The following is a 27505-nucleotide window of genomic DNA, read 5'->3' as shown; positions in this document are numbered from 1 at the left end:
TGGTTTCTCTTCGAAATCTGTGTTCTTGCAATGCTGCAGTCTGAGCACAAGGATGCTAAGTCGATGATGAATTGTGTTAATTTGATACTAACAGAATGGCTAGCTAGCTAACTTCTGAACATGTCTGAGGATCATCCACATTGGAGTGGGTCTGTCATAGCCACACAAGGCTGGGTAATTGTGGCAAGTTTCAATCCCCAATTGTATTTTTAATTTAGATCCAACAACTTCAAGTCAAGTCAAGTTTATTGTCATTGAACTATATGTATGTATATAACCAATGTTATGACGCACTTTTTGAAGTCCTCAGATTCTTCATATCATCACTATGAAATATCCCTGAACTTAATGCCAATTAAAGAAGACACCTACTATAATTTTGTTTAAGATTTAAGTACAAGGCATCAACTTATCCACAGTCCATTTGTTGCATGTTTTTAAAGTCAGGTCCCCAATTCCACATGTATTCTTCCAGGTGTTTGAAATACTTTTTAATATTCTTTGTACTTTGTAACACTATTGCAACATTTAGAATTTTTATTAATTATGATGCTTAACAAATAACTTAATATTCTATTTAGAGTACAGCCATCTTACCTGTGAGGATGTCCGTATCAATTATAATAAAATGGAGTGGGCAAGAATATCCTGTGACAAAGCTGACAGAGGAAGATACAGTTCTGGACTTGAAGGAAATGATTAAGACTCTAACTGGTGTACTGCCAGAGCGACAGAAGTTACTTGGCCTGAAAATCAAAGGTAGTATCCGCTACATTAATTTACAAATTCAGTGTTATTATCTTGGGTAAATGCAAAGAAAACCATTGCTTTCTTTGTCCTTCAGTTGCATATCTGTAAAGCAGCAAAACAGAGATATTACCAAATATTTTTTATTATTCATAATTGAGGGGTTCAGAGACATCATTAGCTCTGGTGACTAGGATAATCATTTTAATTATATGTGAGTTGTCTCTTTTGTGATAGCTTGAAGCTCTTGTGACCTGAATATACATTCATATCTTTTGCACACTTATCTCTCCAGTGTCTGCAGACTGACCAAGCATTTAGTTGGTGATACAAATCTAGATGTAAATCAACTAGCTGTGGTATTACATTGTAAAGCAAGTGGAAAGTCAAAGTCACAGAAGTCAACATTTATGATGCAACTTGACCTCGTTCACCCATTGTAATTTATCCTTTCATAACAATTTTTAATAATGGGCTGAAGTATTATTTTGCCAGAGGTTGGGCAGGTAATTGCTGGCTAGGTTATTCTCTCAAATCGGGCTATTCTGCCTGCGTGTTGCTATGCAGGACTGTCATGTAACCTGGAGTCTACTTCACCAGACTCAACAATGAGCCATGAGGCAGAGGACAAGAATAATAAACATAATCATTTAGTCTGGCTCTCCAGTTTATGCCAGCAACTGCATTTATTTGAATGGGGTCTCTAACATGGGCGGCAAACATTTTTTTAAATTTTAATTTGTGATAACTGTTTTCTTTTTGAAAGTTCATTAAATACCTTAATTGTCTTTATTAAATTTATTTTTTTCAATTTAAATCTGTTTAGATTAGTCTAAAATGTGCTGGTTATCAGAGATATTTAGAAACTTGTATCTTAACATAACAAAGATATTTATAGATGTAGAAATGTGTAAAACCCATTGATTGTACAAGCTTGATATTTTCAGAATGACAAGAGGTTAGTTCAGCCATGGGGATTGTACAGATAAATTAGGAGTCAGAGGGAGACACTCAGCCCTCAAGCTTTTTGTGTCCTTCAGTAAAGTTATTGTTTTGTCTGCCTGTCACCACAACACTGCATTTATAGTTAATCCTAATAATATTTCATTTTCTACTTTTATCTTAAGTATGTGTGTATGCTTCCATCACCTTTTGAGGAAGTATTCTCAAAATATTTGTATCCCTGAGAGATTTTGCATTATTTCTTTGTTAAATGTGTGACCCCCTAGTTCTAGATTCTCCCACAAGAGGAAACATCACTCCACATACATTCTGTGAAGAGCCCTTGGTATCGTGTGTGTTTCAATCAAGTTCCTGTCATTCTTTTAAACTCATGTAAACAAGGCTAGCTTGTACAATTTCATAAGTTAATCTGTTCAAAGCAGGTATCAATTGTGTAAACCATTTCCAGAATTGCTTCTCATGAATATTTATGATTTTAAAAGAGACCAAGACTGATCGATCTCATTCATGCTGAATAACTGAAAAATAAACTCCCTACTTTTATATTAAATTCTTTCAATAAACAAAATTCTTTTTATTAACTTTTTAAATGCATTTTTAGGATCTTTATTGGAAAGCCAGTATTTATTACCTATCATACTTTCCCCAGGAAGTGGTGATCAGCCACCTTCTTGAACTACTACAGTTACTCTGGTGAAGGTACTTCCATAAGTGCTCTGGAATAAGGATGCAGGATTTAGACCTAGTGAAAATGAAGAGCAGGTGAGATATTTCCAACTCAGGATGGTGCACGACTTAAAGAAGAACTTGCATGTAATGTGTCCCCATGCACCTACTGCCCTTTGTCCTAGTTTGAAGAAGTTGCAGATTTGAGAACTGATGAAGGTTAACTGATACAAGTATTTACAATACATTTTGCTGATGATGCACACTGAAAGCATTGTGCTGGTAGAGGAGGGAAAGAATGTTTAGAGTAGTTGCTAGGTGCTAATTAAATAGGCTTCTCTGTTCTCGATGCTGCTGAGCTTCTTGACAATGCAGTTATCTGAGCAGGTGGAGAGTATTCCATCACGTTTGTAAGTGTGTCTTTTGCACCCTGACGCCTTCTCTATAATTGTTGGAGATTTCAACCAGGTCAGTTTGAAGAAGTTTCTGAATAACTACCACCAACATATCACCTGTGGAACCAGGGGAGCCAACACACTTGACCACTGTTACACCATCAGCAAGAATGCTTACCATGCCACCCTACAGCCAAACTTTGGAAAATCCGATCATCTGATTCTACTTCTACTCCCAGCATGTAGGCAGAGACTGAAGACTGCAGCATCAGTGGTGAGGATCAAGAAGGTATGGTTAAAGGAGCCAGAGGAGCACTTTGAGGACACTAATCAGGGATTCATCTTTGAATCTGAATGAATGTGCCACAGTTGTCTCTGACTTCATCAAGAGCTGTGAGGATGAGAGTGTGCCTTCAAGAATATACCAAGTGTACCCAAAAGCCGTTGATGAACCACGAGATTTGTAGTCTGCTCAGGGCTAGATTTGTGGCATTCAAGAGCGGTCATCCAACAATATGTAAGAAATTCAGTTATGACCTACAGAAGGTTATTTAAACGGTGAAGAAGATTCAGATTGAGCTGAGAGATGCAATCGGATGCACGTCAGCTTTGACAGGGTTTGTAGGGCATTAGTTCTAACAAAGTAAATCCTAACTTCATGAATGACTACGATGTTTCACTCCCAGATGAGCTCAATGAATTTATGCGTGCTTTGAAAGGGAGAATAAAACTATGCCTGTGCAAATCCCTGCAGCATCTAGTGATGCTGTGATCTCTTGTCTCAGAGGCCGACGTCAGAACATCTATCATGAGGGTGAGCCCTCGCGTGGCGTTAGGCGCTGGTGGTATGTCATGGGATTCTGAATACCTGTGCCTACCAACTGGCGGGAGTGTTCAAGGACACCTTTAATCACTCACTTCTGCAGTCGGAGGTTCCCACGTGCATTGATAGGGTGACAATCATACCAGTGCCCAAGAAGAGCAGTGTGAGCTGTTTCAACGATTATTGCCCAATGGCACTCACATCTACTGTGATTAAGTGCCTTGACATGTTGGTCATGGCTAGAATCAACTCCTGCCTAAGCAAGGACCTGGACCTGCTGCAATGTGCCTATTGCCATTATAGGTCTACAGTGGATACAATCTCACTGGCTCCTCACCCAGTTTTGGATCATCTGGGCAATAACAATACCTATGTCAGGCTGCTGTTTATTGACTACAGCTCAGTGTTCAACACAATCATACCCTCAGTTCTAACAAGTTCCAATAGCTGGGCCTCTACCGCCATCTGCAACTAGATTCTTGACGTTTTCAATGGGAGACCACAGTATGTGCAGATTGAAAATGACATCTCCTCCCTGCTGACAGTTGACACTGGGTGTACCTCAAGGATGTGTGCTTAGCCTGCTACTCTCCTCTGTCAACACCCACGATTGTATGGCTATGCACAGGTCAAATGCCTATAAATTTGCTGACGACAATTGGCGGAATTTCAGATGCAATGGGGAGGCCTACAGCAGCGAGATAGATCAGCTCGTTGAATGGCATTGCAGCAACAATCTTGCACTCAATGTTAGATTGTCAACATCTCTGAGGATCTACCCTGAGCCCAACATTTTGAGGTAATTGCAAAGAAGGCACAACAGCATCTATACTTCATTAGCAGTTTGAGGACAATTGGTATGTTACCAAGCAGACTCACAGATTTCTACAGGTGTACTGTAGAAATTTTAACTGCATCACTGCCTGGTATGGAGGGGCCACTGCACAGGATCAGAAAAAGCTGCTGAAAGTTGTAAACTCTGCCAGCTCCATCATGGGCACTGGCCTCCCCAGCATCCAGGACACCTTCAAAAGGCAATGCCTGAAAAATCCAGCATCCATCATGTCATGCCCTCTTCACATTGCTATCATCAAGGAGGATGTACAAGAGCCTAAAGATAAGCACTCAATGTTTCAGGAACAGCTTCTTCCCCTCCGCCATCTTTTTAAATGGACAATGAACCCATGAACACTACATCAGTATTTTTTTCCTCTCTTTTTGCACTAATTTAATTTTTATATGTATATTTATCAGTAATTTATAGCTTTTTATTATTATGTATTGCAATGTACTACTGCTGCAAAACAACAAATTTCAGTGATATGTCAGTGATATTAAACCTGAACCAGATTCCGATTTTGGTAGATGATGAAAGGCAGGAAGTGTCAGCTGGTGGGTCACTTGCCACATGATCCAAGCTTTGGACTGCTGTTATTGTTCGGTGTTTAAGCCCTGATGAGTTTTTGGTCAGAGGTGACCCACAAGATATTAATAGTTGGCGACTTGATGTAATGATGCCATTAAATGCCAATATTAGATTCTCTTTCTGAAGATTGTTATTGTTTGCATTTTTGTGGTGAATGTGTCCAGTTTTAGTAGGGCAGCTTAATGCTGTACTTAAATGCTCCCTTGACGTTAAACGCAGCTATTCTCCTTTTGCGTCTAGATGGGGTCTGGAGGCAAGTGTACTTGTAAAACCCACCTGAGTGTTGATTATGGTTATTGGTGGATAGTTTGCTTCATGGACTTCTGCCGTTTGCTGATGATAGAGGGTAATTACCTGTATTGGATTTGACCTGTTATTGGTGAGTAGGATTTATCTGGGTATTTTCCACATTGCTTGGTAGATGCCAATGTTGTAATTGAACTGAAAGAGATTAGCTTGAGGCACAGCTAGCTCTAGAATGCAGGTCTTGTGGCGCTACAGCTGGAATATTGTCCAATCCCTTAGCTTTACCTATATTCAGTGGATTGGATTGAATTGACTGGAGATTGGCTTTTGTGATTGTGAATGTCAGGTGGAGGCTGAGATCATCCATTTAGCACTTCTAGCTGAACATGATTGTGAATGCTTCAGCCTTCTCTTGAGCTCTCATATGCTGGATTTCACATTGTTTGAGGTTAAGGATATTCTTGGATCCTCCTGCTTCAAGTTTAATTATTCACCATTGTGTGTAGATTTGGTAGGAATACCAAGCTTTTGATTTGAATAGTTTACCTCTTGTCTATTCTGTGCTGCTTTGGCTACTTAGCAAACAGTAGTCCTGTACTGTATCTTCACTGTGCTGGCACTTTATTTCTAAGTATGTCTGATGCATTTCTTTATACATTCCTCATTGACGATCCTTCTTCCAGACATAAATTGATAAAATAGTGGAGTGAGAGAATGCAGGTTATGAGGCTACAGATTATGATGGTATACATTTCTACTGCTGCTCATGTTTATCCATTTTTGAGGAACCAGGTAACTCACATTGAATTATCAAAGTTTATCTCTTTAGTAGCTCGTTTTTTAAAAAAAAGAGATGAGGGATTTGTCTCCCGATGATTGTGTACTATTTACTTCTACCAATGCAGTCGTGGATACATACATAGTTGCCACAGAATGGCAAAGAAGAGGTCAGATAGATTTATCCTTTGTATTCATTCACTCATTACCTGTTGCATGCCGAGTTAGGCAGCTACGTCCTTCAGACTTCCGGTGTGTTTTTTTTTAAAAGGCCCCCACCTGCTGTAATTTCCTGCAAAGGATGATTATGTGAATATAACAATGTTAGATTGTTGCTTGACTAGTCTATCAGAATCAGGTTTAATAATATGGGCATATGTCATGAAATTTGTTGTTTTGCAGCAACAGTACATTGCAATACATAACTACATAAACTATAAATTACACAATAAATATAGTGGATTCTGGTTAATTGCGCCATTGCTTAATTGGGGAAGCTACTTATATGGGACAACTCTTAAAGAACAGAAAAAGAGAGAAAATTGCTTGGATCCCCTTAATTTAAAAAGAATTAAGTAAGTAGTGCAAAAAGAGAGGATGGAAAAATAGGTAGTGTTCATGGGTTCATTGTCCATTTAGAAATCTGGTGGAAAAGGCCTCCACCACCAGTTGAAATGTTGAGCGTATCTTCAGCTTGATGAGAAGAGGGCATGTCCTGGATGATGGGGGTCTTCAGTGATGGTTGCTGCCTTTTTGAGGCATTGCCTTTTGAAGGTATCCTGGATGCTGGGGAGACCAGTGCCCATGACCGCGCTGGCTGAGTTTACAGCCTTCTGCAGCTTTTTCTGATCCTGTGCGGAGGTCCCTCCATACTAGGTGATGATGCAACCTGTTAGAATGCTCTCCATGGTGCATTTATGTAGAAATTTGCAAGTGTTTTTGGTGACATACCGATTATCATATCAAACTCATAATGAAATAGAGCCACCGTTGTGCCTTCTTTCTAATTGCTTCAATATGTTGGACTCAGGATAGATCCTTAGAGATGTTGACCCCCCAGTAACTTGAGACTGCTCACCCTTTCCACTTCTGATCCCTTGATGAAGACTGGTAAGTGTTCCCTCGACTTCCCCTTCCTGAAGTCCGCAATCAATTCCTTGGTCTTTATGATTTTGAGTGCAAGATTGTTGCCACAACAATACTTAACCAGCTGATCTATCTCCCTCCTGTGCACCTCCTCGTCACCATCTGAAATTCTGCCTACAATAATTATGTCATTGGTAAATTTACAGATTGCTTTTGAGTTGTGCCTAGCAACATAATTGTGGGTGTAGAGAGAGTAGAGTAGTGGACTAAGCAGGTATCCTTGAGGTGCTCTGGTGTTGATTGTCGGTGAGGGGATGCCATTTCCGATTCACTCATATTGTGGTCTCCGGTGAAGAAGTCAAGAATCCAGTTGCAGGGGGAGGTATGGAGGCCCAGGCTTTTGAGTTTGATGATTAGGACTGAGGATATGACTGTGTTGAACACTGAGCTGTAATCAGTATGCAGCAGCTTGTGTCATTGGCAAATTTATATATGGCATTTGAGCTGTGCCTAGCCACACAGTTGTGGGTGTAGAGAGTAGAGCAGTGGGTTAAGCACGCATCTTTTGAGGTGCTGTAGTGTTGATTGTCAGCGAGGAGGAGATTTCGGAAGAGGTGGGGCTGAATTGTGATTGGATGACTTTACATTTTAATAGTCTGTGAATCTGTAGAGATGGGGAGTCTACAACCGTGAGACGGAAGTATTGAACTTGGACGAGAAGATTATACAAGATACATTGCAGAAGATAATAATCATGCAGAATGCTATATTTGGCACTTAGGAGGAAAGTTTAGCAAGGTATTGATCAAAGTATTGCAAACTGTAAAAGTAGTATGCTGTCAATCTGTAAAACAGCTAATGTAACCTACCTTTTGGGTATTCTTCAGGACTGCTTTTCCCTCGACTTTGTAGCTGGTCAAAATTTAATAGATGTAATTGAGTGCAGAGAATCAAATTACAGCTTCTGTGGAGTGAAGGAGCCTGTACAGTTCCTTAATGGATTGGTACGTACACAAGCTACAAGCTCAGAAACACCAAGGTTTTTGTGGTCAGCAGGTTATTCGCTGATTAATCATCTCTGGTAGTTCAAATGTAGCACTCTGTAATCCATGAAGGTGGGTCATGATAATCAGTGGTGCAGCTAGTAGAGTTGCTGCCACAGTGATCCAGTTTTGATCCTGACCTATGGAGTTTACACAAATTTCTGCATTTCCTCCCACATTCAGGGCAAGTGTGCTTGATGGTCAGTGTGGTCTTGTTGGGCAAATGGCCTCTTTTGGTGCTCTGTCTCTGACAATATTGAGAATGCTTCATTTTATCAGTTTCTCCATTTGTAGTAAATTTGAATGCTTTTTTTCTTGTTACAGGTAAAGCTGCCGAAGATGACGTTAAGCTGGGAATGCTTAAATTGAAACCAAATACTAAGATTATGATGATGGGGAGCAGAGAGGAGTGCCTGGTAGGAATCAAATATTTTGAATATTATGGAATAGTGAAGAAATAGTGATCAATGTTATTTACTAAAACATGAGTATGTTGGAAATCTACAGTGTGCATGTTCCGTCCTAGCATTTGGAATGAATCTGGCAGGTTCTTGTACAGGAGAAGATAAGTTAGTACTTTGACTGGATAAGATTTGTCAGAACACTTCCTTGATTCAGTCTAAAATGTTGATCTGCCTTTTCTTGACCCAATCTACTCCAAAGCTTAAAAGATGACTTCTAAATTCATGCTCTATAAGAATCGTTAATCATTTATAACAAAAATAACAAGGGATTAAAAGTAGGATGTTAAATGGTGGCACCATCAGTTGCCTGTAAATCAGAAGCATATGTGGAATAAGGACAAAAGGTATAATGTTAAGTAGCCTGGTCTATTACTTTAAGGTTCTCCTGTCCCAAACTTTCTAACTATTACTGTTTCTGGTTGTTTGCCCAGATTGTTTTGAGGGAGAGAACATGTTAATGAACATATTGTAATGTCACTGGATGAGATTTTCTGCAGTAGTTGAATAACAGAGAGAAGGTACAAGATTTGATTGTGAGATTTGTGTAAGGTAGGTAGAAGTCTGAATAGATGGAGATCTATCTACCAATATTATCTGCTAACATTTGGTAGATTATGGCGTCGTAAGATGCATTAACTGAGTCATTGAATCTTTTGCAACATTACATGTGGCATGTCTCCTGAGTCAACTTCCAGAGTTTTTGCACAGTGTTTTCTGAGTGTGTATCTAGAAAACTGCATAGCCCATTGCTGAAATGAGACAACTCTCCTCTCCAATTGCCACACCCAGGCCTCCAGTGCAGTGTTCAGAAATCTTCTTGTTACCACCCCTAAATGTTTTTCATGGGTTGCACTCGCATTGTACCCCCACATTTGAGGCTTGTGGGCTGGCTTTAATTAGTACAGCTAGGTTCTAGCTAAGGTGACAAAACTATCAACAGCTCAGTCAGTAAAGGAAATATGTGGTGCTTCTACCAAGTAGAAAATAAGCCACATTAATTATGCATTGCTATCTCCTTGCTCGATTTTGGAGGTTGTCAAAATTAGCTATGTTAGCCAATATGTTCTTGTACTAAATTTCCCTGATTATCATTTCCATGCATCCTGCTACTCTGCTATTGATGTGAAGATACTGTATGTTTGAGATATATATATATTATTATACAATACTATGCAAAAGTTTTAGGCAGATAAATATAGCTAGGGTGCCTGAGACTTGTGGGCAGTGCTGTAGTAATTTTATGTATTACACTGTATTGCTGCTGCAAAAAAAACAAATTTCTTGACATAATGTGATCGATGATAAACCTGGTTCTGATATGAGTCTCTATTGTGGACTGAGAGTGGGAAGGAGGCTGGGAGAGGGGAATCATTGTTGGAAAAAGGGGAGGGAGCGGGAAGCACCAGAGAGATGTTCTGTAATGATCAATAAACCAATGATTGGGAATCAAATGACCTTGCCTGATATCTCAGGGCTGGGTGTGTTTGCCGACCACCCCCCCCCCCCCCAATTGCCCCTGGCGCTCCTTCTCTGCCACCTGACTCATATCCCTCTGGTGCTCCACCCTCATTGTTCCCACCAGATTTAGAAACTTGCTGTCTGCTGCACATTGGCAAGTACAGTAATCGGCACTAGACAGCAGTGGAATGAAAAAATATATATATTTCCATATTCTTAAGACTTTTGCACAGTACTATATATATGATATGAAGGTAATTTCTGCACGGTTTCTGTTCCACAGTTATAGATAGTGGTACTACTGCTGCCTTATCCTTTCTGATGTCCTTCCTTCCAATATTGTAATGCTGCTAAATAACTGTTGATATTTTTTCCAGACCTCCCCGACACCTTAAGAAACCAACATTTTATTTCACCCTTGATCTCATATCATATTTAATCTCTGTCTTCCAATCAGTCACCGGGCCTTTCCTTTTGTTCTCTCTTCTCCCTTCCTTTGCATCATAAGCCCTGTCTACCTCTAACATTTCCCAGTTCAGATGATATGTCGTTTGAAGTTTGTTTGAAGAACAAACTAATTGATTAAAGTATGGGTTATCCTTAGTAGAGAGAGCTCATAATGTAAAATTTGTAAGATATTTAAATATTTGGTTAAAGATAAAATTCACTAAAGCAATTTAAAAATAGTTGACTTCCTCTCACTCAAAAAAAAGAAAGCTTGGTTTACCAGGGAGCCCTGAAATGTGATTTCAAAAAAAGTTACTGTTCATTTGAAAACAGAAATTCCTGAAATAGATCAGGCAGCATTTGTGAAGAGATGCAAGGTTTATTGACTTAAAACATGCAATTATTACAGGATCAGTGGAGGAATGATATTTTGCCTGGCTGGGGTGTCTAGGGCCTGCTAAATATTTTGTGCCTTTCCTGCTTTTTTATTTCAGATTTGCAGATCTACAATATTTTATTTTATTTAAATAGAACAGCAAAGATTTAACAGGCGTTGATCCATTTGTAGGACTGAATTAAGGACTAGTGACATAGCTAAGTTAATACAGTGATTACAAGGAAAATTGCAATTTACTTTTTAGAAAGTTGTCGAAGTATAAACTACTTTGCTACAAGCTATTGTTGAAACAGTCCATCAATTAAAAGGTAATTAAGTTTTTCTTGAAAATACTGTGAGATGTAAAGAATGATCTAAACAATGAGATTAACATAAAACTTATTTAGTGTCCCTGTTCTTGATTTCCCAATGATTCTACAACTCCAACCCCCCCCCCCATTTTCTATAAACACTTGCTTTTGTGGTGGAATAACTAAAGGGTCACTAAAGGAAGGAATTCTGACTGATTCTGCCCCTTCTGCATGCAGGAATGCAAAGATCTTTCATTATGCCCCAAATCATGTGCAAATTTTAGATAACATAATGAGCTATAAATTTACTTGGTTCAGTTTCACCGTGAAGACCTGTGTCAGTGGGATTAGCTAGGGAATGATGGGTTACGTTGGTGAATTTTGGCAGTCTATTTTTTCCATTCGAGGTGTTGCAGGAAACTCTGTTATGTTGTGTAACTTTTCATACATAGTAGCTTGATCATAATTACTGCCAATACCTATCTAAGCACAGAGACTAAAACATGGGATTATACAGATTCTTGATTTTTTTTTCATATTTCCTTGCCTTCAGGGATGAGTCTTTAGTGCAGCTTAGTGCCTTCCCCAGTTGTAGCCTGTCATTCAGGACTTTCCACTAGGGAACTGTTGGTATGAATGTCTGATTATGAAAGTACACTGCACTTCCTTTTGAGTAATAGATTCCTTTTCATTTATGCATACATTTGCCTTTTGTTGTTTTATTTGCGCCTCTGAAGATATTGTGCACCTTGCCCAAATGTCAATCTTCATATGTGAGCCTATTCCATAAGTGATCAGAGAATCAGCTGTAGTAGGTCTGGCAGAAGTATAGTATATGGAGTAAAGACAAAAGAAAATGTTGGAAACACTGAGCAAGATAGAGGAGAGATTTTTTTATCAGCTTAAAATATTTATATTGTTTTTCTTCCTGCACAGATGTTGTGTAATCTGGTTCGTACTTCCAGCATTTTCTGTTTGTGACTCACTCTGCAAATATGAAATAAAGTTGATTAAAGTAATTGCTCAGTGGGGCTTTTACATGTTACCCTGTCTGTATAGTGTACTGAAAGCTTTACGTTCATTTCAAGACCACATTTTTCAGCTTTGAAAGGATGGGTTGTAGAGTCTGCTGACACAGCATGGAACAAAAGGGCACTGGTGCAGGTGAACATGATCTATATGTAGTTTAACCTAGATGCATTAGAGGACAGGAGCTTTTGGATGTATCAGTTCCTGTTTGCTCTTTGCTTGGGGTTGCTGCTTTAATGTATTTATTTCCCAACTTGCTCAGGAGGAAGTACTGGCACCACCCCCTGACAATGAAGATGTTATCAATGACTTTGACATTGAAGAAGATGTTATAGAAGTAGAGAACAGGTATTGATCTCATTTAAATAAGCTTATGTGGGCAATGGTTCTGCACTGGTAGTCTGATTGAATTGGTCTCAGTGTCCTTTTTAGTTTGACCTTATGCTTATTGGTGTTTCACAAGGATTTAGATAATGAAGACACGCAGTCCTCTTTTATTGTCATCTAGTAATGCATGTATTAAGAAATGATACAGTATTTTCTCCGGTGTGATACCACAAAACACAGGACAGACCAAGACTGAAAAAAACTAACAAAACCACATAATTATAACATGCAGTTACAACATTGCAACAATACTATAACTTGATGAGGAAGTCCATGAGCACAGTAAAAGTTCAAAGTCTCTCAAATGTCCTACATCTCACGCAGACGGGAGAAGGAGGAAAAACACTCCCTGCCATACCCGACCATGGTCCAACTCTGAGTCATCAGAAAACTTCGAGCTCTGATCAGCTCTCCGACACTAAGTACTGAGCGCCATTTCTATCGGAACGATTCGACCTCCATCTCGGTCGCCAACAGCAGGCAAAGCAGGGGATTTTGAGACCTTCCCTCCGAAAGATTGCTGACTGCGCATTAATGACAGCAGCGAAAGGGCGTTTCAGAAATTTTTCCAGATGTTCCTCTGTGCTTTCACGTCCATCTCCATCAAATCAGAATTGTCCACGGCCCTTATTTAACGGATATGATACCATTTTTCACCGGAGGGCTGCGCACGCACGGCGCGCTGCTTCTCTCTCCTCCCGCCTTTTTAGTACCTTATATTATTCATTGAAACAAAGTTCCTTATTTATAGATTGATCTGATACTTATCTGTTAAATGGTTGGTGCTCTAAAAGCTATTCTAACTGTGTACAGCAGGCACAGTGGTGGTGGTGATGGATGATGGGGTTGTGTAGAGGATGCGAACTGTGGAGGTTGGACTATGGGAATTAAATGTGTTGTACATTTTTGAATTTGCCTTAACTTAATTGTAAAAGTAACTTTATTGTACATTAAGTACATAATCTAGGTTGTAAACTATATCCTGTGGGGATGAGGCGAGAAAAGTAAGAGCTAATGCACTTAATTAGGTTCTTCTTGAATTTGCATAATAAACATGCAGTTTCCTGTAGCTCTGATATATTTGTAGCAATTAATCTTATTTATTTTACACTAGGGAAGAAAATTTGGCCAAAATTGCACGCAGAGTGAAGGAGTACAAAATAGAAATGCTGAACCAACCCCGGGAAGGGAAAAAGCTACTAGTTTTGGATGTTGATTATACATTATTTGGTAAGCACACTTACTAACATTAAACAATTAGCCCGGTTATGAATTAATTTATAGGAATCGCATCTGTTAAACACTTATCTGACTTTCTTTCCGCACTTCAGTAAACTTGTTCTAATATTAGCCTTCATTATAATATCAAAATTTCTTGAGGAATGTTTAAAAAATAAAGATATAGTCTGACTTGCTGCAATTTTCTGTAATCATTGAGGCATGTAGTTTTCAAAGAGTTAAGATAATTTTGTTCCCTGTTTCACTACTTCCTCAATTTTAAAATTGTGGAGGAAATATTAGGTGGTTCCTCAAGATTATCCCACTTTGTTTATTCATCATGTTTGCTTCTTCCTCAGCTGAAGGAAAGACATTGAGTAGATCCGTTTGAGGCACAAGAAACTGCAGATGCTGTAATCTGAAGTAAAATCAAGCTGCTGGGGGAACAGGGTAGTTGAAGTTTGAGGTTGAGACCTGTCCTGACCTGGATTGTTGACTGTCCCTAGCAGCATAGCTGCTGCTTGACCCGCTGAGTTCCTCCAGCAGATTGTATTTTACTTTCAGTCTTTACAAGCCTGATCTCTCATTTGACAAGGTTATGACTGATCTTAAAATTCAATTCATGGTGCACCTTTTTCTCTACGTACCTAGTTGTACAAGAATCTGTTGATCACTGATTTTCATGATGATCATTGAACTTTTTTAAGCAGCAGTGAATTTTGGCAGACAAAGATGGATAAGAACATTAGCACATTGTTTCTGAGCATCCTATTACTGTTAGTCTCACCCTATCTCACACTTCACTAGTAGAGTAAAAATACCCAAGCTACAGTATTAAGGACACTAAAATGCTCTCATGTCAAAATAATCAGCCCAGGAGATGAGGTTGACCACGACAGGCTATTTTTTTTTTCATCTCAGTGAAATTTGCAGTTTTGAAGCATAAGCAAAACACTTGTTACATCAGATATGCAAATGCAAATATTTCCCTAGGCCTCACTGACATGCAGTGTAAGGAAGGAACTCTAGCATTTTTCTAAATGTAAATTCCCTTTTACTTCCTTGGGAATATTGCAGACAGCTAAGCAATTCCACTTTTCTTTTGGCCAAGGCCAGGTGATTCAGGGAAGCAGGGGTGTCTTGCTACTCAGCATATCTGAATGAGTCAACCATTGTCCTGAATATACTTCTGAGCATTGTTTCAGTATGTGATTGATTTCAATTCTAAAGTACTGCAGAATTAAATACCTACTAACACCCACTGTTGGAAATTACCTGAAAAACTTCTGTGTGTTGGTTCAGGTAGTTAATATTTTTTTCTCATTGTCAGCTGTTGGCTCGACACACACTCCATCCTTTGAGCCCAACTATATATAGGCTCACCCAGTGCTATTTTCTTTGAGGGCTGTGTTGTTTCAATTAAATTTGAAATGGAGCTTGTATTTACTTGTTGCTGCTGAAAGAGGTTCAACGTTCAAAGTAAATTTATTATCAAAGTACATGCACAACCTTGATATGTACCAGATACAACCTTGAGATTCATTTTCATGTGGGCATACTTAATAAATCTCTAGAATGGTAACCATAACAGAATCAATGAAAGACCATCCAACTAAGGTGTTCAACCAGAGTGCAAAAGACAACAAACTGTGTTAATACAAAAGAAGAAATAGTAATAATAAATAAATAAGCAATAAATATCGAAAACATGAGATGAAGAGCCCATTAAAGTGAGTCCATTTATTGTGGGAACATTTCAGTGATGGGCCCCTTTGCTTCAAGAGCTTGATGGTTGAGGGGTCACAACTGTTCCTGAACCAGGTGGTGTGAATCCTGCACCACCTTCCTGATGGTGCCTGTTCTGGGTAGTCGGTTCCGTAAGGATGGATACTGCCTTCCAGCGACAGTGTTTCAGGTAGATGTCTTTACCCGTGATGGACTCTATCCACATTTAGTAGGATTTTTCAGTTCAAGGGCACTGGTGTTTCATACCAGGCTGTGATACATCAGTCAATAAGTACATCTCCACTTCGCATCTATAGAAGTTTGTTAAAGTTTTAGATGTCACGCTGAATCTCTGCGAACTCCTCAGGATGTAGAAGTTCTGCCTTACTTTCTTCATGATTGCACTTGCATGCTTAGCCCAAAATAGGTCCTCTGAAGTAATAACACCCAGGCATTTAAAGTTACTGACCCCCTCCACCTCTGATCCTCGGGTGAGGACTGGCTCATGGGCCACTGGTTTCCCTGTTCTGAAGTCTACATTCAGTTCCTTGGACTTGCTGACATTGAGTGAGAGGTTGTTGTTCTGGCACCACTCAGCCAGTATTTCACTCTTCCTCTTTAAGCTGATTCATCACCACCTTTGATTCGGCCTACAACAGTGGTGCCATCAGCAAACTTGAATATGGCATTGGAGTTGTGCTTGAATATGGCATTGGAGTTGTGCTTAGCCACACAGTCATAAGTGTGAAGCATTGTTACACTATTTGAAAAAGAGTAGGGGAATCTTCTCTGGCTAAGATGTTGTACCCTCAGAACTAATCAATAAGCCTCGGTATCTTGGCCTCAATACCATCTTGTGCAATTGGATCCTCAATTTCTTCACTTGCAGACCCCTGTCAGTTTGGATTGGCAACAGCATCTCCTGCACAATTTCCATCAGCACAAGTCCACCACGAGACTGTGTGCGTTAGTTCCCTACTCTACTCACTTTACACTTACGACTGTGTGGCTGAGCACAGCTCCAATGCCATATTTAAATTTGCTGACAGCACCAGTGTCATAAGTTAAATCAGAAGCAGAGACGAATCAGCATATAGGAGGGAGATTGAAAATCTTTCTGAATGGTCCCCCAGCAACAATGTCAGCAAGACCAATGAACTGATTATTGACTTCAGGAGGAGGAAACTGGAGGCCCATGCGCCAGTTCTCACTGTGGGAATCAAAGGTGGAGAGGTTCAGCAACTTTAAATTTGTCGGTGCCATCATTTCAGAGGACATGCCCTGGGCCCAACAAGTAAGTGCAATTGCGAAGAAAGTGCGACAGTGCCTCTACTTTCTGAAAAGTTTGTGAAGATTTGGCATGACATCTGATACTTCAACAAACTTCTATAGATGTGTGGTGGAGAGTGTCACAGCCTGGTATGGAAACACCAATGCTTTTGAAGGAAAAATCTATAAAAAGTAATGGATATGGCCCAGTCCATCTCAGGCGAAACCCTCCCCTCCTTTGAGCACATCTGCATGAAGTGCTGTCTTATTTTTACTTGTCAAGTTTTCAGATCTGTTTTGGATCAAGATAATATGTCAAAAGAATAATATGGATATAGTGGAAATATTTATTGCTTTTGTGATATTTTTACTATTGAGCTCTATTTAGCAGATTTTCTTAAGCCTTGAAAATCTTAATTAAATTACTGTTATTATTTTCTTCTCGTGTATTTGCACAGTTTGTTGTATTTTGCACATTGGTTGTTTATCCACTTTATTGAGTGGATAGAATCTTTCATTGATTTAATTATGGTTCTGGGATTTACTGAGTGTGCCTGCAAGAAAACAGATTTCAGAGTTGTATATGGTGACATATATGTACTTGGATATATAATAAATTTACTTTTGAACTTTGTCACAACTTTGTTTGTGTATCATTCAGGGAAAGAGGGGAGAAGATTGCCAAGGAGTAAGTTTGCCAAGGAGTAAGTTAAGGGAATGAGTATGACATTGGCAAAGGTAATGTAACGTAGGGAAATGAGAAATTGTCCATTTTGGCATGAAGTATGTGTTTAAAAAAAATGTTCTAAATGGGGAGGGATCTTTATGCCATAGTGTATGTTCTTGTATATGAGTACAATAAGTAATTAGGAAAGACAAATGAATTTTATCCTTTGTTGCTAGGGGAATTCAGGGCGGAAGGACTGTTTGCTCTAGGGCACCTTGTGTAAAATGTTGATATCCTTATGCAAGAAGGTTTGCTAATGCTTTAGAAGCAGGTCAGAGAAGATTTACTAGACTAATACCTGGAATGGGTGGGATGTATAGGGATCTTGTATCTGCTGGAATTTGGAGGAGTGAAAAAGATGGTGCTGAGCGTTCTTGACAGAATGGATATGTGAATCTAGAATAGGAGATGACTTTTTTTTATAAAATAGAAAAGATTATCTATTTATCATGTGAGATGAAATTTAGTTTTCCATGAGGGTTGTGAGGCTTTAGGCCTTTTTGAAGGAGAGTAGAAGCTGAGTCTTTGAATGTTTTTAAGGCAGAAGTAGATGGATCAGAAAGGCATGACATAAATGCAATATTTTTAAATCTTGCTTTGTAAACCATTGATTTTGTTAATCTTGATTTAAGACCATAGATCCTGTGCTGAGAGTGGACTTGAACTAATGAGACCATACCTGCATGAGTTCCTTACATCTGCATATGAAGATTATGACATTGTTATATGGTGTAAGTAATGAGGTAGAGTAAATTGGTGTGACTAGTTTTACTGTATATCTATCCAAAAATGAAGTGTTGCATTCTGGAGTCGTCGTCCCTCCTTTTTAGTCCTGAAGGATCTTGGCCCAAGGATGTTGACTGTTTATTCATTTCCATAGATGCTGCCTGACCTGCCGAGTTCCTCCTGCATTTTATGTGCGTTGCTTTGGATTTCCAACATCTGCAGACTTTCTCGCGTTAATAAAAATATACAGTATCTTGTATGAAAATGTGATTTAGTGCAAACTTGAAAGTTAGTTGCAGTAAACAAAGTTGTTTTACATATACAGGCAACCACCCTTCAACCCCACCCCCCAAATGTTCCATCAGTTTGGGTAATCTAAATTTGTCTGAGAATTCACAGTCACTACCAAAAAATTAAGGTGCAGAATAAAAAATTGTTTTTATGGAACATGTGGATTAAAAAAAATAAGCACTGTACACCTGTATTCCAAGCAGAACTCAAAAAGACACTATTGTCTTTAAATATTGTTGATGCTAGTCCACAGCAGGGTGCAGGGGGCACAGAAGTGACTTACTTTAGAAACTGACTAGAAATCTCTTCTATTGATTGCTAGACTAAAGTAGTTAATTATTGTACTACTTTCTAGATCCATTCTACTTGGTTAAACTTGCCTCCATATAAGGAAAAAGGTTATTGCAAATTTCCAGTTTCAAGATTCCTTTGCCTGTAGACCACGTGCCTGTGGGGTTATTCCAGTTGACAGAAGTGCTTTCTGTAGGGACATGTCTCTGGATTGCAGTCTTTGATCTGTAATCCAGATTTAAGCATTCATCATCGCCCTTGGAATTTGGGTAACAAGTAGCATCATTACAAATGTCATTAGTAAATGTAGTTGAATTTCTTTTCAAAGCACTGTAGTCTCATAGATTTTTTATAGCAGAGAAACAGATCCTTTGGCCCAACTCATCTATGCCAACTAAAGTGCCTACCTAGGAGACTTGACCCATATGTCCCTTTTAAATCTCTCCCCTCTCACCTTAAATCCTTGCTTTCTAGTTTTAAATGCCTCTAAAAAAGGAAGCTGTGGATAAAGAATGCGATTGTTCACCTTTGTCTTTGCCCCTCATGATTTTATAAATCTCCATAAAGTCTCCCCTCTGACTCCTGTACTCTGTGGAAAACAGTCTTAAGCTTATCCAGCCTTCCCAAGTAACTCCAACACTCTCAATCTGGTAGCACGCTTGTGAGTCTCTTCAGCATCATTTTCTGCTTAATGTCTCCTTCCTATAGTCAGGCAACTGTAACTACATTCATTATAACAAGTTTCGTCTTGCCAGCCTCTTATACAGTTGTAACATGAAGTAATAACTGTTTGTACTCAGTGCCCTGACTGATGAAAACAAGCATGCCAAATGCTGCCTTCACCCCTTTGTTTACCTGTGTTATCATCTTTGGGGAATTTTCTGTGCCAGTGGTGATCCCATGATGCTGCAGATATTTATCACATAGCCCTGGGTTTTTTTTTCTTTGTCTCTTACCCTGCTTGAACTCTACAATTATTTGTAAAGAACATCAAAGTTGGTGAGAATTTGCTTTTCAAATGGAGAAACAAAAATGATGCAACAGTAATTGAGAAGCAAAAAACTGCAAGGCTGGGAATCTGAAAGAAAAACAAATGTGCTGTAAGTAGTCAACAGGTCAAGCAGCATCTGCGGTGAAAGAAATAGACAGTTCCGGGTCAGTCCAGTCTTTTTCTCTATCCACAGATGCTACCTGACCTATTGAATATTTTCAGCAAGTTGTTTCATTTGTTGCTGTAATTGCTATGCAGAATATTTCAGTGTGAATTTCATTATTGTGGCTGATGTTAGAATTAATCAGTAACAGCAGCTATTCCCATTTAACATGCTTTTGTGGGGCTTTGCATTTGATACAGTATAGTAAGACTCAATACAGTTTGTTTCAATTTTCTACACAGCTGCTACTAGTATGAAGTGGATTGAAGTAAAAATGAAAGTAAGTTGTGTCTGAGTATCATTCTGTTTCATTGCTAATGGTTGTTGGTGACAGTGTGGCATGAGTTATGTTCTGATCGATTTGTAGCAGTGACAGTATGAAGTATCATTTGAGAGGATTTGGTAGTAGGGTAGTACCAGGGTGATGGGTATCTTTATTTTGAACTTGGGCAGCTCATACTCAGTGTGCATTAGGTAATTTGTTTTCGTCCAGTTTACATTGCATATATATTTTCAAATAAGGTGATCTCTCCTTTTTTTCCTCAAAATTGCACAGCTTTGGAATGCAGCTGGCAACAGAAGAGCAGCTGAATAACTGTTCAGTTTTTGCAAATTCAGCTATAGAAGCTGTCCTGTGCAAGTGCAGTAACACATTACTCATTTGCTAGTTCCAGTTTTCATGTGGGTTGAGCAGCGGATTACTCTCCAAATGGTAAACCTTGCTGGACAAGGGAAACTCCTCTGCCTCACCCTTGGAAAGCCTTGGTGCCACCCACAGCACTGGCACCTCGATTGCATCCATGAATGCAAGTCTCACGAGAACACTCTATGAATAGATGAGTTTTTTTATCTTTTCCTTTGAACATTTTGTTTCTATCCCAGGTAACTGCATGAATTGCATACAGTATATCCTGCTCATAAGAATAGTGGATTTTTGTGTTGCTGTCTGTATCCAACACTTCACTGTCCCTGGGCAATTTTCCAGTAAGATGTTACACTTCCATTATAGCTGTGTTGGATTGTTTGATTTGTAGTAAACAACCTGGTCTTGCTGGTTCCACACTTGTAATGTCCTATTTGCCTTTCAGTAGCTTGCCACTCTCCTTTGCTTGTTTTTAAATGGGTGAAAAATGCTGGTTTGCTCTAGCCTTCTATTACAGAGGAGTGAAACTCTGCATGCATCTTTTTCAATGCTGTAAAGAGCCAATTTTTCAAAAAGAAAGTAATTCCCATTATATTGTGGCTCTTGAAAAGTGCTTCATATCAATGTATGAGCAAGCATAAAAGGGAGCAGAAGTTAGGTTGGATGTTCTTTTTAGGTCAAGGATCAAAGATCCTTTATTCGCTGTATACATTTAAATGTATTAGCAACTTGCTGTGGTGTGTTGGTCGGGGTGCAATATGCAACAGAAAACAAACAATTATAAAGAATTATATAAAAAAGTTAGATATTTAAGTATAAATATGGAATAAAATGTGCATGTATTTACAATGTACAGAGCATTAAAAAAGGTGGTTTAAAGTGCAGTGCAACTGTTATCTAATAATGTGCCTTCATATTCAAAAATCTGGCAGTCTGAGACTCAAATGTCTTTTTTCTCCACGACCATCAGCACTAGCGAATTCCAAAGGTTCACAAACTTCTGAATGAAGAAATCTCCCCTTGCCCTGCCCTTGACTGTTCTACCCTTAACACCATGGTGCTCAGATTGCAGCTTTGCAACCAGGAAAGTGTCCATAGTCTAAACCATGTCAAGCCACCTTAAAAAGTAATTGACCTCAAATTGAGTTACAATTTGAGAGGGAGAAGAGAAGATCGGAAGTGTCAGTATTACAGTTGAACAAAGGGGACTATGGACCCATGAGGGAGGAGCTGGCCAAAGTTGACTGGAAAGATACCCTAGCAGGGATGACAGTGGAACAACAATGGCAGGTATTTCTGGGAATAATACAGAGGGTGCAGGATCAGTTCATTCCAAAGAGGAAGAAAGATTCTAAGGGGAGTAAGGGGTGACCGTGGATGACAAGGGAAGTCAAAGACAGTATAAAAATAAAAGAGAGGAAGTATAACATAGCAAGGATGAGCGGGAAGCCAGAGGATTGGGAGACTTTTAAGGAGCAACAGAAGATAACTAAAAAAGCAATACGGGGGGAAAAGATGAGGTACGAAGGTAAGCTAGCCAAGAATATAAAGGAGGATAGTGAAAGCTTCTTTAGGTATGTGAAGAGGAAAAAATTAGTTAAGGCCAAAGTTGGGCCCTTGAAGATAGAAACGGGTGAAAATATTATGGGGAACAAGGAAATGGCAGACGAGCTGAACAGGTACTTTGGATCTGCCTTCACTAGGGAAGACACAAACAATCTCCCAGATGTAATAGTGGCCAGAGGACCTAGGATATCAGAGGAACTGAAGGAAATTCGCATCAGTTGGGTAAACTGATGGGACTGAAGGCTGATAAATCCCCAGGGCCTGATGGTCTGCATCCCAGGGTACTTAAGGAGGTGGCTCTAGAAATCGTGGATGTATTGGTAATCATTTTCCAATGTTCTATAGATTCAGGATCAGTTCCTGCAGATTGGAGGGTAGCTAATGTTATCCCACTTTTTAAGAAAGGAGGGAGAGAGAAAACAGGCAATTATAGACCAGTTAGTCTGACATCAGCGGTGGGGAAGATGCTGGAATCAATTATAAAAGATGAAATAGCGACTTATTTGGATAGCAGTAGCAGGATAGGTTTGAGTCAGCATGGATTTATGAAGGGGAAACCATGCTTGACTAATCTTCTGGAATTTTTTGAGAATGTAACTATGAAAAAGGGCATGGGAAAGCGAGTGGATGTAGTGTACCTGGACTTTCAGAAAGCCTTTGGTAAGGTCCCACATAAGAGGTTAGAGGCAAAATTAGAGCAAATGGTATTGGGGGTAGGGTACTGACATGGATAGAAAATTGGTTGGCAGACAGGAAACAAAGAGTAGGGATTAATGGGGTCTTTTCAGAATGGCAGGCAGTAACTAATGGGGTACCGCAAGGCTCCGTGCTGGGACCGCAGCTATTTACAATATACATTTATGATTTAGATGAAGGGATTGAAGTAACATTAGCAAATTTGTAGATGACACAAAGCTGGGTGGCAGTGTGAATTGTGAGGAGGATGTTGTGAGAATGCAGGGTGACTTGGACAGGTTGGGTGAGTGGGCAGTTGCATGGTAGATGCAGTTTAATGTGGATAAATGTGAGTTTATCCACTTTGGTGGCAAGAACAGGAAGGCAGATTACTATCTGAATGGTGTCGAGGTAGGAAAAGGGGAAGTACAACGAGATCTAGGTGTCCTTATTCATCAGTCACTGAAAGTAAGCATGCAGGCACAGCAGGCAGTGAAAAAGGCTAATGGCATGTTGGCCTTCATAACAAGGGGAGTTGAGTACAGGAGCAAAGAGGTCCTTCTGCAGTTGTACAGGGCCCTGGTGAGACCACACCTGGAGTATTGTGTACAGTTTTGGTCTCCAAATTTGAGGAAGGTCATTCTAGCTATTGAGGGAGTGCAGCGTAGGTTCACGAGGTTAATTCCCGGGATGGCCGGAATGTCATATGTTGAAAGATTGGAGCGACTGGGCTTGTATACACTGGAATTTAGAAGGATGAGAGGGGATCTGATTGAAACATATAAGATTATTAAGGGATTGGACACGCTAGAGGCAGGAAACATGTTCCCGATGTTGGAGGAGTCTAGCACCAGAGGCTGCAGTTTAAGAATAAGGGGTAGACCATTTAGAATGGAGTTGAGGAAAAACTTTTTCACACAGAGGGTTGTGGTTCTGTGGAATGCTCTGCCTCAGAAGGCAGTGGAGGCCAATTCTCTGGATTCTTTCAAGAAAGAGTTAGATAGAGCTTCTAAAGATAGCAGAGTCAAGGGATATGAGGAGAAGGCAGGAAAAGGGTACTGATTGTAGATGATCAGCCATGATCTCAGTGAATGGTGGTGCTGACTTGATGGGCTGAATGGCCTACTCCTGCACCTATTGTCTGTTGTCTCTCATTTTCCTAAACACGGAAGAACAAGCTAATTGTTTTTTTTTAGTTTGGAAGGGAAAAGATGGAAATGTACTTAGAATTCTGTTCATTGACATTTTTGTGAAGTTTTGCAGCATTACAAAAGTGACTTATTTTGCTGGGCATTCACATTTTTTTCAGGAACTTGGAGTCACAACACATCCTAATTATAAGATAACCTTCATGTTGGACAGTGCAGCAATGATCACAGTGCATACACCTAAACGAGGAGTAGTGGAGGTAAGTGCAAAGTTGCTTAGGAATAAATGATGACTCTTTGAGTTTAGTGCAGAACCTTCAATGAATTAGATCACAGAATTAAAGAACCCTCCTGTTGAGAAATGGCCAAATAATTATTTCAAGGGTGAAATATATAAAGAACATGAGAACTAGATGTCATGCCTCGTGTTGTCTGCACTGTTTGTTCTCCATGTCCCCTGAATGCTCTGAAGACTGTGGGTCTTGTCTGAATATGTGTAACAACAATGTGTAAGAACGTACAAGCCCCTAGAGAACATGTGGCCCTCAAGGAGGAGGATTACAAAAATTTACAATTAACTGTCTGGAATATTTAGTGAAAAACAAAATGCTGCATTCACTTGAGATGAGGAGACTCAACCTGAAACTTCAGCTGTCGATTTTGCTGCTCAGGTTCTGCCTGACCCACAAAGTTTCCCCAGCAGTTTGGTTTTTGTTCCATATTCCAGCATCTGCAGTCTCCCATGGATGCCTAGAACCTCAGTCCTAGCACCCAGAAGCTCTAACCTTAAACACTGGCTCCCAGTTTAAGATTCTTACAGGAAGGAGCCTCTCAACATCCCCCTTTGTCAGTGTCTTAAAACCTTCAACAGATTAAGTGGCATCTGTGCGAAACAGTTAACATTTCAGGCTGAAACATTGACTCTGTCTCTCACCCCATATGCTGCTTGACCTGTTAGGCATTTCAACATTTTCTGTTTGCATTTTAGGTTTTCAGCATCAGTTTTTTAAAAATTATTTTCCTTGGAACTTTCCGTGTCTCAGTGCAATTATCCACCGTTCTTCTAAACTTTAAGTGGAGGCCATTATTAATTCCTCCTTTCACAGACAAGATCCTTGGCTGAGAAATGAACCTAGTGAATCTATGCTTTGCTAAATCTAAAGCAATTATATCCTCGTTGAAAAAGCTATGATGCACAGACTGCCCTGAACAATATCTTGCCAAAGCCCTGTACAGCTCAGCAAAATGTCTTAACGTTGTACTCCACCATATACCTTCACACTTGGTTATTATAACTACAGGTTAACTTTTGTATATTGTGAACCAGCTTAATAAGATTCCTTTGTAAGCAAACATACCTTACTGTAATCATCGTGTAGATATTTTTATTACTAGACTGCATAATTTTTTATATTCTAGTGGTACCTTTGCCATCTTGTTTACCCTGTCTCCATCCATTTTGCACTCTGTCTACCTCACGGCTGATTTCTTTTCCTACCCAACATCATATCAGCAGCAGGATTGATACTTTCATTTTTTTTTTCTCCTTTATGTCATTTATATAAATATGAATTATTGAGAGTCCAGTGCTAATCCTGTGCACCTCACTGGTAACTGTCAATCTAAAAAATTAATTTCTCTTCTTGTCTAAGTTTTCTCCCATCCATGCTAATATGTTATCCCCAAGCCTCATGGTTCTTTATGTAACTCCTTTCTGTGTGGTATGTTATCAAATGGTTTTTGACAATACAGAAATGAAACCGATCCTGAATATGTGTATCAGTTGGTATATCAATTTGTACCATTTTGGTTGCGTTCTCAAAAACTTGAATGTGTGGAGCAATAGGTCAATGGCAGACGCAGTCTCAATGGCTCTTCACGCGGCTTAGACCACCTGGACAATACTATGTCAGGATGCTCTTCATCGACTATAGCTCAGCATTTAACACCATTATTCCCACAATACTCTGTACCTCCCTCTGCAAATTGGATCCTCGACTTCCTAATCGGAAGACCACAATCTGTGTGGATTGGTGATAACATATCCTCCTCGCCGATGGTCAACACTGGTGCACCTCAGGGGTGTGTGCTTGGTCCACTGCTCTACTCTCTTTCTATATCCATGACTGTGTGGCTAGACACAGCTCAAATACCATCTATAAATTTGTTGTTGATACAACCGTTGGTAGAATCTCAGATGGAGATGAGAGGGCGTACAGGAGCGACATATACCAGCTAGAGAGGTGGTGTCACAGCAACAATCTTGCACTCACCGTCAATAAGATGAAATAGCTGATTGTGGACTTCAAGAAGGGTGAGATGAGGGACTCATAGAGGGATCCGAAGTGGAGAGAGTGAGCAATTTCAAGTTCCTGGGAGTCAAGGCCTCTGAGGACCTAACCTGGTCCCAACATATTGATGCAGCTATAAAGAAGGCAAGACAGCGACTATACTTCATTAGGAGTTTGAAGAGATTTGGTATGCCAACAAAAGCACTCAAAGACTTCTACAGATGGATTGCATTTTGACAGGCTGCATCACTGTCTGGCATTGGGGGGGGGGGGGTTTGCGACTGCACAGGACCAAAAGAAGCTGCAGAGGATCATAAATTTAGTTGACTTCATCTTGGTACCTGTAGCAGCCTATAGGTACCCAGGACATCTTCAAGGAGCAATGTCTCAGAAAGGCAGCGTCCATTATTAAGAACTCCCAGTACCCAGGGCATGCCCTTTTCTCACTGTTACCATCAGGTAGGAGGTACAAAAGCCTGAAGGCACACACTCAGCTATTCAGGAACAGCTTCTTCCCCTCTGCCATCCGATTCCTAAATGGACATTGAGTCCATGAACACTACCTCACTTTTTTTAATGTAATTTGTTTTTACACTATTTTTAATCTATTCAGTATACATATACGTAATTGATTTACTTATCTTTTTCTTCTATATTATGTATTGCATTGAACTGCTGCTGCTGCTAAGGTAACAAATTTCTCGACACATGTCGATTCTGATTTTCCCTTTATAATGCTGGAATATGAGTTCTTGATATAAGTGTAGTGTTGATACCACACATTCCTGATTAGAGTAGGTTAGGTACAGAATATATTCCCGTTCAATAATCCTGATGTAGTGGTGGGGAGAAACGCCTTATACTCTTCCCCCTCCCTCCAAACAATAAACTGTCTTTGCATCCTTGTTATCAGTTTTGGTGGTTTTTTCTTTTAGCACCATCAGCTTGAACTGTGGTGTCTCTATGTGATCTCACCAATTAAAGTTAAACTAAAACTAGCTTTATTGTGGACTTGCATTAACAGAAAGGGAGGTGAAACAAAGTCAGGCTCACTTTTATCAGCTCAATCATTTTTCTTAGTGTAGCTGAAGCACTTTCTGTCCAAGGGAAGTTTGCATCGTGATTGATGACTGAAGC

At 39.6% G+C, this 27505-nt stretch overlaps 1 protein-coding gene across 2 annotated transcripts in view; it reads left to right on the top strand.

The window, feature by feature from the left end:
* Window positions 1-27505, top strand: part of ublcp1 (ubiquitin-like domain containing CTD phosphatase 1) — a 43443-nt gene that overhangs the window by 4652 nt on the left and 11286 nt on the right. For both annotated transcript variants that reach the window (XM_063052782.1, XM_063052783.1), the window contains exons 2-8: window positions 582-759; window positions 8497-8588; window positions 12520-12605; window positions 13759-13874; window positions 18216-18314; window positions 20288-20325; window positions 24239-24337. In XM_063052782.1, coding sequence (XP_062908852.1) covers window positions 606-759; window positions 8497-8588; window positions 12520-12605; window positions 13759-13874; window positions 18216-18314; window positions 20288-20325; window positions 24239-24337 — 684 coding nt within the window. In that variant the 5' untranslated portion in view covers window positions 582-605. The remainder of the gene's footprint in view (window positions 1-581; window positions 760-8496; window positions 8589-12519; window positions 12606-13758; window positions 13875-18215; window positions 18315-20287; window positions 20326-24238; window positions 24338-27505) is intronic.

Source organism: Mobula hypostoma, chromosome 7, assembly GCF_963921235.1.
Source record: "Mobula hypostoma chromosome 7, sMobHyp1.1, whole genome shotgun sequence".
Taxonomy (NCBI): domain Eukaryota; kingdom Metazoa; phylum Chordata; class Chondrichthyes; order Myliobatiformes; family Myliobatidae; genus Mobula; species Mobula hypostoma.
The sequence above is the reverse complement of the archived record's forward strand: the minus strand, read 5'-3'. Positions and strand labels throughout refer to the sequence as shown.